Below are 13,487 nucleotides of genomic sequence, written 5' to 3'. Positions count from 1 at the left end.
TTACACAAACATCCTTCAAGTTCTCCAAGTAGATTTTCTTTTTTCCCCTTTCTTTCTTTTTGCTGTAGTAGACACTATTTTCACCAAGCTGGATTCTTGTATTGGTTATTTTGTGACCAAGACGAAATGTGCCAAAACTTTTAAAACAAATATTTAAACACAATCATTATAACAATGCTGCTAATGTTAACATGTCCTATATTGCTTTACAAACTTACACTGATATCCACAGCAAAATGCACACAGCTCTTGTGATGTATCAACTATGTAATAACAATATCATACAGAACTTAGGTCAGCAAGCAAATAATACATTTTTCCGACTAAATTTTTACAGGGAACTTAGGCAGGCAGAAAGCAATTACCAAGGTTGGAACTGGACCAAGGCATCTTGGTTAACAAGCCTCAGCTTGCAAAAAAAGGTGCCATAGGCTCTTTCAGTTACAGTAAGTGGTCACAGCCTCTGTTTGACAACTCTTCCAAAGACTGCACCTTATTATTAAAAACCTGTAACCTTCATGGTTCCTCCCCTCCCCTCCACGTAAGAAGGAAGCAGAAACCGTAGAGTTGAACATTATCACAAGTAACATCTCTAATATTAGATAATACTCTAAGCATTCATGAATTACAAAAGCTCAGGGACCTATCAGTGCAGTGATCACGCACACATGGATATAAAGCATAGTGTTCCTTTTTGCATTGCCAAAAGAACTTGAGTGATTTTTTTTTCATCTAATGTTTTGAAAGCAGTGTGGGAGTAATGGAACTACACTCATCCCTGTCAGGTTGCTTATAATGCAAGCTTCTGGCTCTAGGTCTACACTTTTAAGCAGAAGCTGGCAAACTCAAATGATGGAGGGAAGTAGGAAAACAGTGGGCGGGGGGAATGATAGCCCCATATTAAGCCCTGCATTTAAGGAATCAGTGTCCCCTACATGCTTTCCACTTTTTGATGATGGAAGATTGAGGCATATGCATAAGTTTACAAAATATTGGCATAGGTCCTATATTAAGAGTATTTCCCTGTGAGATCCATACTGTTTTTAAATGTGTGTTTAGAGAAGGTAATTTCTCACAATGAAGTAGGGAATTTTGGCCTAGTTACTTGGGGTCTCTTTTAGTCCTTATATAAAAATGTATTCTGTGCACATCAGTGTAGTCACCTCAAAGTGATGATACAAAGCTTCTGCAATATATAATGCAGCTGACAAAAATGTACTTAAAGTACAAAATATATATGTTAAATATCAAAATATATCCTTAAAGCTAAGTTGTAAGATGATCTAAAAAAATCTGTCTCTTAAAATATGTGCTTAATGCATCAAATAACCAAGCTTACCTGTGTGCTGGATACCGCTCAGCTAAATCTTACTCCTTTATCTTTATTGTGGGCCTGGACCTAAAAAAACCCAAACCAGATGAATGCTAATCTAATAATGCAGGTGTTCTCCATTTGGGAAACCCTGCCAATGTTTTGAATACCCCTCTTTGCTTTGTTACTTGTGCCATTGAACACGCTTTGTTTTAAAATATTCTTTTTATTGGAGATTTAATTATAGGAACAAAAGAAATGAGACTTAAACACTAGCACACAGCAGGCATACTAATGTAGAGAAAAGTAAAGAGTTAGTCGGAATCCAGATGTTTAAATAATGCTTAGGAGCTCAGTCAATCAAAATGCAAAGATGCTAGCATTGACTACAGTGAAAGCACTCAGTTATGTAAATCCCTGAATACTGATTGGCTGAAAATCTGAATGACAATGATTGATGTTACTATTCAATAACAACCGTGAAATGTGTCAACCCCTGTGCAATGTTCAGATCACAACTATCAGTAACTACTCACAACACACTGTTTTGCATGACAGCTATGGTTATTTCTCACTGGCTACACAACACAGATCCCGCACACTTAATCTCTGCAGAATGTACGTCATATGTGCACAGAAACTCTGGCAACCTAAGCTTTTCACCTCTTCCCACTACCATTTTATGCCACCTGCCACTGTTCACGACCACTCACCATGCTCCTCCTTTTGCTAGTATTTGTTCCTATGGAAAAACTAAACCATTGTGACTCCACAAGAGGGAGTAATTCATAGAATCATAGAAATGGAGAGATGGAAGGGACCTCGAGAGATCATCAAGTTTAGCTCCCTGTGATCCACAGAGTTTATACTCATTCTCTCTGTTCCATTGTCCAAGTTATTAATGAAAATACTGAATAATATGAGACCCAGGACTGACCCTTCCTACAGGACCCCACTAGATATGTCTTCTCCGTGTGACAACAAACTGTTGATAACTACTTTTTGAGTACTGTCTTTCAACCAGGTGTGCACCCACTTCATAGTAATTTAATCTAGACCATATTGCCCTAGTTTGCATATGAGAATGTCATGTGGGACTGTGTCAAATCCTTACTAAAAATAAAGATACATCACATCTAGTGTTTTTCCTCCAATCCACTAGGCCAGTAACCCTGTCAAAGAAGGAAATTACAAGCTGGTTGCTTAATAGTTTGTCCCAGTATCTTTCCATGTATCAAAGTTAGGCTGACTGATCTGTAATTCCCAGGGTCGTCCTTGTTCCCTTTTTTAAAGATAGGTACTATGTTCGCCCTTCTCCAGTCCTCTGGGTTCTCAAAGATAATCGCTAATGGTTCTAAGATTGCTTCAACTAGTTCCTTAAGTACTCTAGGATGAAATTCATCAGGCCCTACTGACTTGAATACATCAAACTTATCTCTTTAACCTATTTTTTTTCACTATTTGCTTGCATTCCTCCCTCTTCCCCCCCCCCCATTAATAATAATTGTGTTGAGCACCTGGTCACCACTGTCTACTGCCCGAGGTGGCCAACAAACAGTCTCCTTTCTCCTCTGGTGCTGCTGTAGTCATCCTTAGTTGGCTAGCATCCTCTGTCCCAGATGTTTCCACATATGTCCTGTCAATGAAGCCCTTGTGCTCCTGGTTGCTACGCAAACAAGCCACCTCCTTTTGCAGCTCTTATCTGCTTCCTGAGGGACTCCACTTGCAGATGCCTCTCACAAAGGTGGTTCCATCTGCCTGGTATTCATCTGTGTAGATGCGCAGTCTGCATTCCCAGCAAGTCCAGACCAGACCAGAGTGGAAACCTGCAGAAATTGCTTTCTTAGGTGCATGATATTGTTTAAAGATTCCCCTCCTCCCTGAAACACATGAGGGTGGATAGGTAACAGCATCCTAATCCATCCCTTCCCTAGCATAATCCATCTTTTAAAATTACTCAGAATGGTGAAAAACACACTTTTCAAAGAGAGATTGAAGTGTTCTCCAACTGGTTTTTGAATGTTATAATTCTTGACATCTGATTTGTGTCCATTTATTCTTTTACGTAGAGACTGTCCAGTTTGGCCAATGTCTCTCTCTGGTCACTCGATTACAGACCTAAAAGTAGCAATTCTTCAACAAAACAACTTCAAAAACAGACTCCAACGAGAGACTGCTGAATTGGAATTAATTTGCAAACGGGACACCATTAATTTAGGCTTGAATAAAGACTGGGAGCGGATGTGTCATTACACAAAGTAAAACTATTTCCCCATGTTTATTTCCCACCCCCCCCTACTGTTTTTCACACGTTCTTGTCAACTGCTGGAAATGGCCCACCTTGATTATCACTACAAAAGGTTTTTTTCTCTCCTGCTGGTAATAGCTCACCTTACCTGATCACTCTTGTCACAGTGTGTATGGTAACACTCATTGTTTCATGTTCTCTGTGTATATAAAATTTCCCCACTGTATTTTCCACTGCGTGCATCCAATGAAGTGAGCTGCAGCTCACGAAATCTTATGCTCAAATAAATTTGTTAGTCTCCAAGGTGCCATAAGTCCTCCTTTTCTTTTTGCAGATACAGACTAACACGGCTGCTACTCTGAACCTGTTATTAGATTATATTTCTGTTAACAGTTGCTATGAGCACAGAAAGAAAATATATAGTATCCCTTCTTGGTTAATGCACAGATTACTATCTAGGATGCAAGGTCTGAATCATTACGCAAAGAATTATTTAAAGACTCAGAGCTCTTCCATATCCTAATCCTACTACTAATTTAAAAGCATAAAGGCTTGAAATGTTGCAAGGTAGTTCTAATGATACAATTTTTTTAACCTAAAGCTCAGTGCGTATGTTTTTCTGTGTGATGCATGTTTTGATTGTGGTTTCACAGCTGAATAGAGTAATGGTAGTAGGTCTTAATTCTTATTAAGATCTGATTTTTTTTCGTAAGTCATTCATCTTGACAGTAAGTTGTCTGTGTAAATTCCCGTAAACAGAGGCTCTTTTTGAAATTTTAACACTAAAACCAGACATCCTTGAATATTAGGGTTTTTTTCTGAGCCAAATGCTGTTTTGTGCTGATATTTTCTTTGGAGAGCTCGGCAGACTGACATTTAATCCAATATAAAATAAAATATTAGTGCATCCAAGCAGTTCATCTTTTGTCAAATATGATCCAGCCAGTTTGGCTTGGAATCGGATACAACAGATGGGGTTTCTCTTTGCTGAAGAAAATTCTTCTCTCTTCCCAAGGTGTGGTACAAAAAAAGAAAAGAAAGAAAGAATATCTGTAGTTTAGCTTACCAACTAAAACTGATCAAGAGTTTGATTTCTGAATGATGGGCAAAGACAGTAGTGTCAGTTCAGCTTTTAGACTTAAAGTCAATGGGACTTCTCATGTGAATAGAGTTACCCGCCTGCTTAAGTGTTTGCAGAATCAGGGCTGTTTTGTGCACTAGTTGTCAGTTAACTCCTAGTACATTTGGTTGATATAAGTGAAGAATTCTGGTAAAATCTAATTTTAGTCTCTTCTGCCTCTTAACTCGACACATTTCTGACTAGCACTTTCCATTCTTTTTGTTTGTCTCTTTAAAAAGATTGTGTAGTAGTGATTCATACTAAATGCAAGGATGTCCACCTATGAGTCAGTAACAAACTTGGGAATATCCCACTGGTAAGCTTGGCAAACAAATCTGTCATCACTGGAAACTTAATGAACCAGGAAACCAATTCCCTCTACCCCCTGCAAAATAACTATTTATTAAAAGAAACACTTTATATAGAGAAGATTTAAGGGGGAAAATCACAGTCTGAAAGGCATGAGAACAATGCATAAGTAAAAGATACAGGATTGGCATAAGTGTGCCTAATGATACACTTTGGAAAATGGAAGCTTAGAGCCCTTGGTTGTTTGTGACTTAGTAGTGGAAAGTAGCTGATGCACTTGTGTTGTACTTTGAGTGTTGGGTGATAGACATTTGTGATTCTGTTTTGTATCAGCATTACAATTCAGATGATGTCAAGTTCTCTTGTCCTATTCCCCCATAGCTGATAACTCTGTTAGAAAAACTTTGCTAGGCCTTCAGTGGAATAACTATTTTTCTAATTTTTGTATTGGGTCTATTTTACAGGTGAGAAGCAAAGGTTTGGCTGTGATAGATCAGGATTTGATGTGGAGGATTCTGATGGCCCGGAGGATGATGATAATGACAATGAAGATGATGATGAAGACAGCCAAGCTGAATCAGTCTTATCTACAACCCCCTCAGTTACCGCCAGCCCTCAGCATCATCCATCTAGAAACATCCTACAGGAGACCACAAGTGCTGATGAAGACATCAGAATTACAGACTGCTTTGCTGGGGTCCACACAGACTCTATGGATGGTCTACCTAAAGCACTACTTACAAAGATGACTGTACTCAGTACAGTACAATCAGACTGCAGGAATTCCAGGTCACCAATAGCAATCACACATCAAGAAGCAAAAGAAGAGAAAATACAAGACAAGGAAACAAGTATAGAACCTACCATCTCCCCTGGCCCTTCTCCTAGATCTCCATGTCATCAGATGTCTGTAGATTATCCAGATACAGCAGAAGCTTTGGGAAGTTCTGCAACACCAACGACTGTTGTTTCAAAGGTTAGAGTATTCAATTTAGGGGGAGAAGGGAGACTTGTATTTTAAATCCTTCTCAAGAGCTGTGATTGGGAGCCAACCCTATTATCTATCCTTATTTTGGTGATTTTTCTAAAAGCCATCTAGTTTCCTTCCTTATATTCTTCATACAATTGTTGCAGACTGATACAGATTTAAAAAAAAAAAAAAAGAATTCCAAGTTTAGGAGCATAGTAATAATATAGAAACACGGTTTTTACCTTCCCCCCCCCAAATAAAAAAAGTGTGTAGATTAGATTGTATCTCCAGGACTAAAAGGATTAGTTATAACATGGTTCTTTAGATTTTTGCAAAAGTTTTGAATTAATTGGCTGTACTGTTCAGACTAACTAGTGGTATATACCAAATAGACTTAGTGCTAGAATAGAATGGTATGTTCCGGGATCCAAAAAACCTGCACAGTAGTTGCCCTTGTTCAATACCAAGGGCTGGGAAGAGTACAGAATTACTAATCTCAAGCTATAAAAAAATTAAGACTTGTATTCAAAGTTTCCAGCCCAGTGCACCTTCACCTAGGCAAAAGGATTAGTTGTTGGGAACAGGACAGCATCAACAGGAGGCGGTTCCATTGTGTCTGTCTGGAGCTTCACCTGCATATGGCATACTGAGCAAGATGCTCGGGTGATGCATGCGCCATGCTGATGGAATCTTGAGGGATATGTTCCTTGGGGAATTCTGCACCAAAAACTAAAAGTTCTGTGCACAATTTTAAAATTCTGCATATTTTGTCAAAAGAACACAATGTAATCACACAAGTTTCAATTATTTTGGTAATTTATTTCAAAATACCTGTCAGCAAGTATGTCTGTAACAATACAGGAAAAAAAAGATTCAGGAAATGTTTTTTTGACAAATAGATTCCTTACTTGGCATGCTAATACCAAACTTTGAGTAATAATTCATTTAAACTATAAAACAAAAATTTATTTCCTGCACCCCCTCAGAACCAGGACAAAGGCTTGGAGAAGTGAGGGTAATGGAGGAGCTGAGGGAGAGGGAAGTAATTGCTGGGAAGGAGCCTGGGAGTGAATCTGGAGGGTTGTTGGGTGTGGGTGGGTGAAGTATGGAACGAGTTTTGTTTTGTTTTTTTTGGGGGTAGAGGGGTAAGGGAGGTGAGATTGTTTAGGGAGTTGGGAAGCTTCCCCAATGCAGACCTTGGCTGATCCCTAGCCTCTCCCATTCATTCAGACACCTCTGCCCCATCCTAATGTGTCACTGCATCACCACTCCCCCATATCCTCATGTGTCCCTGCACCTCTCTTCAGCCACCCCTCTTCCATTCCCCCCATGGGTCTCTGCACCTGAACTCCCATTCAGCCCCTGGTTCAATGCTGTCACACCATAGCCTCCTGTGCCCTGCCCCACTCTGTCCCTCCCACTAGCCCTTCTGAACCCCAGTCTGTGACCCCCACCACAGCAGCCCTGTGTGCTCTTTCCTGTCTGTCCCCCCCCATATCCCATGACTCCTCACCTGGCCCTGCAGGCAAGGCTCTTTAAAGAACACAGCCACTGCTGCCTTCATCTCCGAAGCTGGCTTTTCCAGCCCTGAGCTGGCTGCCCTCTCTTCTGACACAACTGCAGCCCCTGGTGGGAGAAAGGTGTAATTGCAGCGCCTCTCTGACAATCTGTTTTCGGGGGAGGAGGGGAATCTGCAGGGGATATGAATTCTGCGCGTGCAGAGTAGGAGTAGGGATTGAACCAACCAGCCTCTAGCAAACTGAGGAAAACACAGATGGGAAATGGCAATTTTCAGCATCTTATAACTCAGCCAAATGGTGACGGCATAAGGCACCTGCCTCCTCAGTCTCTGCAGTAACCTGACGTATGAGGTAGGGTCACGGGGGATAGTAAGCCCTAGTAGTAGCATTGCAGTTGCCCCTAGAAGCCCCAGTTGCAATGGGAGCCCCATTGTGGTAGGCACTGTACAAACACACAGGCCGAGAGTATCCCTATATCAAACTGTTTACAGTCTAAATAGACAAGACAGACAAGGAGTGTGAGAAGAGACAGGCACACACAGGCAAAGTTAGTTGTCCACGACCATGCAGCAGGTCAATGGCAGAACTGCGTACAGACCCCAGGTCTCCCAAGTCCCAGTTCAGTGCCTTCTCCATTTAACCATGTCAGTTTATGGTAACAATACTTTATCATGCATCTCTTTTCATTCTAATCTTCCAGATTAAAATCCTGTATTAACAAATGCATTTAGCATGAGCCTTTCAGTGCAGAGATTGTAATGCTGCTGATGTGTGGCTAAATAAATACCCCCGAGGAGAGGAGGACGCTTCTAGATCTGGATGTCCAGTTACAAGATACCACAGTAGTTAATCCCCAGTCGAGAGCTGAGTTTCACAATGAATTTACTATAAGGGAAATGCCAAAATGCTTGTTAAGTATTAACACTAGAGAGAAAGCAGATGTACTAGACTTAGGAAAGTTTTATTAAAGGGTGAGGAGGCGGAGACATAATCAATAATTGTTCAAGTCATGAGCTGCATTGTGAACTGATTTGCTGCAACTTCCTAAAGGGAAAGTAGGCTGTAATTCAAACTACCTCCTTGAGGGTATTTTGATTTAATTGAGCTGCATTGGCACTCTTAATATTGAAATGTTTTTGCTGCTCTTTCGTAGAGCACAGCGCCTGTGCGGCTTCCCTCACCACCCGTGGACCAAAGCACGCAGACAACAATGGTGGTTCCTTCAGCAGCTTCGCCCTATCCTGACATCCAAGAAGAGAAGCTGCATGCCACGGAACTGACAGCTCCTCTGACTCATTTATTTAGCCACCTTCCGTTGCACTCACAGCAGCAAGCCAAGACACCTTATGGTATGGTCCCAGTAGGGGGAATTCATGTGGTCCCTGCTGGCCTAGCCACATACTCCACATTTGTACCAATTCAAGCTGGGCCAGTGCAACTCACCATTCCTGCTGTTAGCGTGATCCACAGAACTACAAGTGCGCTTGGTGACACGGCACGTGCAGTCTCTGCCACTGCAAATCCACTCGGAGTTGCTGAAGTGAACAGTGTTGTGCCATGTATTCCAATAGGTCAGATTAACGGGCCAGGCGTCCAGAGTCTGACTGCCCCAAGCCTACAACCTCTTCCACCGTTGGGCATGGAGACAGTGAACATATTAGGCCTGACAAATACAAATATAGCCCCTCAAATACATCCTTCAGGACTCACGCTAAATGCTGTGGGACTACAAGTTTTGACTGCAAACACTTCTCCTCAGAGCAACCCCAGCCCACATACACACATTCCAGGCCTGCAAATACTGAATATAGCACTGCCTACGTTGATCCCTTCAGTCAGCCCCGTAACTACAGATGGGCAAGGAGTTCCAGAAACACCAGCTTCCAGTAACAAAGCCTGTGAAATTCACCAAGAGCGGACTCCTGTGAGTTTTCCTGCAGCTGACAGCAATCCGATCACTAGTGCTTTATCTCCTCAAGCGGCACCGACGGTCCAGTGGTACAACATAAAAAAAGTTGCAGAGCCTTTTCCTTCGAAGGAGTATGAAAGACTCGATGGTCCTGGAAAAACAGATACTGAAAAGGCTGACCCAGTAAATCATGTCAAACCAAAGTGTGATGTCATTTCCATTCAGGTCAAAAGGGCTTCCACCTCAGAACCCATCTTGAAGGTGAATTCTGAAGTTTTAACCAAGTCCCCAGTCCATCAAACCCTCTCTCCAAAGAGACAGGTACATAGGCCAGCAGGATTGTCACGAAGGCAGAATACTGTACAGTTTAGTGATGGCAGCAGTGATGATGAGGACAGACTTGTAATAGCAACCTAGATTTTTTTATTATTATTATTATAACACTTACAGGTTTCTTTGCAAACCTTCCTTTCCTTAAAGCACATTTTTCTGACACAAACTCATTACTAATCTTTGTGCAATCATGAACTCTTGACCAATAATTGTTGTTTCTCGTCAGCTCCAGCCATTCTTGTACATGTTGTATAGACAATTGTGCCTTTTTGGAGTTTTATGTTTAGAAACCTGTACAGATTGTTGAAAATATATATAAATATATATATATATATACATAAAATATGTATATTAAAACCAGGTAGTTGCTTGTGTTTAGTAAGTAAAAACATCTTATGTCAGAAAAACTAAAATGATTAAATTATATGTTGCACTGTTAAATGTAAATTTTTATGGCTGTGGGGCAAAGTTTCTGTGTACAGATCTAGTATGTAAAACTCCATATTTATTGTATCCATATTAGTCTTGGAACAAGGGTCTGTCCATCTTTCTTGTGTAAGACAGTAGCTTTACACTTAAAACAGAATACAGTATCTGTGTTATGAAATATTACAGTAAAATTTTGTTTACTGACTTTACCATTGCTTATGTTGTGCCTTCTTGATACTAATTAGTGATTGGTGAGCTGCCTAGATCATTTATTTTAATACAGCCCCCATAATTTGCTTTCTATTTTGAAACTGCTGATCAACTGCCTGCAACCATGGTTTCACCCATAAAGAGTGAATTAGCAGGTGTTTCATGCTCTCAGGAAGCAAAGGCTTCCTTTTTAAAATTCCTGTAGGGAGCGTATTTGCTTCTAAATTTTTCATATTTATTATCAAAGCCTGAATGTCAAAATAAGCCTTTTTTACTGACCAAAAATGACAAGGTTTGAGGATAATCTTGTCTTTTGTAACTGTGAACGATAAAGCCACATTTTAATGAAACTAAAAGATAGCTGAGCAACAAAGGAGTAGTTTGTGTCTTCTTGCTTGTAGTATCACTAGTGCAAGTGGCAAAAGAATGATGCTGCAGCAGTGAGGGTTTTGCAGTACTAGTTGTCAGGATACTTCCTTAGCTTCTCATAAGTATTTCATTTCAGGACATTGTTACTTCTAGCAGTAAGTGGCTAATTTTGCCTTAAATACAGTTTCATCTTATTCATTCAGGAAAAAGAAAATAGTTTGATGCATACCATTAACTTGCCCCAATTCCAACAATTGTAAGCATACAAGATATGGAACAATTCCAAAATATTGGAAGTGAATGAGATTCTGTGCATGTACAGTGCAAGCAATTTAAAATTACCAAGAGGCCTTGAAGTGTTCAAGAGACAATATACAAGTCTAAGCTGTCCTAAATTTGGAATTATCCTGAAATTGATGAGATTAAAAAAAAAAAAAACTTTCTCAACCACAAAGTGCTTCATTTTTTCCTTTTAATAAGTGTATGGAAGTGGGTTAAAAAGAGCATTTTAGAAAACAGCAGATTTATAAAGCCATTTTAAAAATTGTATTCAAAATTCAGTAGAACAAAGTAATAAAACTGATAAGCAGCAACCTTTCTGGTGAAAGTAAAGATGATGTGTGCATAGGTAATGATGATTGAAAAACTTGAAAATCACAGTTGAAACTGAATGTTAGCTGAGTGTTGCATTGCTCACAGATTTATTCCTGTAAATTACAACTACTCTTATCTTGCATTGCTCTAGTTCAAGTGCAATATTATATCCCTTAGCTGTTTATCTGTTTTTGTACTTTACTCACGTTGTCTACAGTATTACAGCACACAGTAATGAAATAATCCAATGAATACAATGTTGACCTTTGACTTTAAGAAATAACATTTACAGTATAACAACATATCAATGGGATTGTCAACTAATTGCAATAATGCACAGCAGTTAGAACCAAATGTACTGGCAGAGAAAAATCACACTCAGTTCGAAATGAATTGTCATGTTATCCTTTCATAGAGTTTTGTTAGGGGTCTGATCACCTGAAACCATGAGCATCCTCAACTCCCCCCAAAGTTACTGGGAGTTAAGAGTGGTCAACACTTCTCGAAATTGGGCCTCAAATGCGTGCCTTGCATTTAGCTGCTGTGTATTGGTATGTTCATTTTATAACTGTTCTAATGTAAAGGTGGACATCTTTTACTACGTTTTCATTATATTGGACATGTCTGGATTTATATGAAGTCATCTTTACTACTAAAGGGGTGTAAGCATTGCTTCATTATATGTTCTTTAATGGACTGATCCTGCTCCAATGGGAGTTCTTGATTTTAATAAGTACAAAATCAGGCCCTAAGTATGCCTCTGATATTTTAAATGTTTTATCTAGCTATAGTTATTGAAAGAGTTCTTGCTTAGAGCTTTTTGAAAAGTGCAAATAATTTTCATATGACTTTTCTAAGAAGCTTTGTATTAATTTTAGCTCTCTTCCATAAAGTGCACACATGTGGATATAAACAAATGTGAGTTACACTACTGATTAATTTGAGGATCATTTGCACGTATCAGGTTGGAAAAGAGATTAAATGGATGAGACAATGTTAAGCAAAAGAAAAACAGTCTCTAAAAAGTGTTCGAAGGATATAATTTGAGTGGAATAACATCACTGTGCACATATGATTTTTACATAAGGAGATAGCAATTTTTTGCTTATTTCATCACACTTACACCATAATCGTGTGGGAGTTGGCAGAGATTTATTTTGCTGTATATAGTTCCATCTAAGTATTCCCTTGGCTGGCACTGCATGTGCCAGCATTCTTAGGGTTAACTCTCTCTGAGAAGCATTATACTAGCAAAGTGGAAGAGAAGTGATTGATTCACTATAAATGAAACCCAGTGACTCAGACCATCTATATGCAGCTCTGTTCTATTCTAGGTTTCATAACAACACCAAGAAGCGTGATGCAAGAGAAGAAGAGTGCAGTGACAAGACAAGTGTCTCACTTGGTAAGTCAATGGCAGCAATAAGGAGCAGGGGAAGGACCCATAGGCTGTCAGGTGGAGCGTTAGTGACACCAGTACTACTGCTAGGAACTGCTGGCATCACTTACCCCACACAAACAGCTGAGCTGATGTTTGAAGTAGGATTTCCACTAATGACCAGGCTAAGGGGTAATTGCAGATAAGCCATATAGATAGTATTTTTAGAAGGGGAAGTGGAAGGAAATAGATGTGGATAATTGTCACCCTTTTGCCTTCCTGTGTATTACATGGTAAGGTCCAGGCCTTATTGTGTGTTTGTACAGCACCTGACTCTTTGTGGCTAGTATCAGAAATGTGGCCACAGTTTACAGATGCATGGGATTCTTGCCTACTCCTCTTCCGTGTCTGTCAACTTGGCTTTAATTAACACACCTTGCCAACAGAAGCTTTTAGTTATTTAGGAGAACATTTTTTATTTCAGTTTTATGCACTGAAAATTGGTTGTCAAGAATATAAAAGGCATATAACATTCACATAGTGCACTTTTTTTTCAAGTTACAGAACTTCTCTGTCACACATGGTTATTTTACCATTGATATAAGCATGTGACTACATGCAGAGCAATCCTGGCTTTCCTTTTTTAAAAAAAAAAAGTTGTCTATACTTGTGCCCTCCCATATTTGCTTTGGCACCGTTCGTGATGAGGTGATTCATCCTTTCCTTGCCTCTAAGGGCCTACTCCTGCTCTCACTGAAATCAGTAGCAAAACTTTCATTGACACTG

At 39.8% G+C, this 13,487-nt stretch overlaps 1 protein-coding gene across 19 annotated transcripts in view; it reads left to right on the top strand.

The window, feature by feature from the left end:
• Nucleotides 1–13,169, top strand: part of HIVEP1 (HIVEP zinc finger 1) — a 185,935-nt gene extending 172,766 nt beyond the window's left edge. For 10 of the 19 annotated variants that reach the window (XM_073332049.1, XM_073332045.1, XM_073332038.1 and 7 more), the window contains 2 exons: nt 5,454–5,965; nt 8,633–11,527. In XM_073332049.1, the coding sequence (XP_073188150.1) occupies nt 5,454–5,965; nt 8,633–9,805 (1,685 nt within the window). In that variant the 3' untranslated portion in view covers nt 9,806–11,527. Of the gene's footprint in view, nt 1–5,453; nt 5,966–8,632; nt 11,529–12,657 lie in introns of those variants that run through there. The other 9 variants (XM_073332033.1, XM_073332039.1, XM_073332037.1 and 6 more) reach the window with 3 other exon arrangements.
• Nucleotides 13,170–13,487: the final 318 nt, after the last annotated feature.

Source organism: Lepidochelys kempii, chromosome 2 (assembly GCF_965140265.1).
Source record: "Lepidochelys kempii isolate rLepKem1 chromosome 2, rLepKem1.hap2, whole genome shotgun sequence".
NCBI lineage: Eukaryota > Metazoa > Chordata > Testudines > Cheloniidae > Lepidochelys > Lepidochelys kempii.
This window is presented reverse-complemented; position numbering and strand designations above follow the sequence as displayed.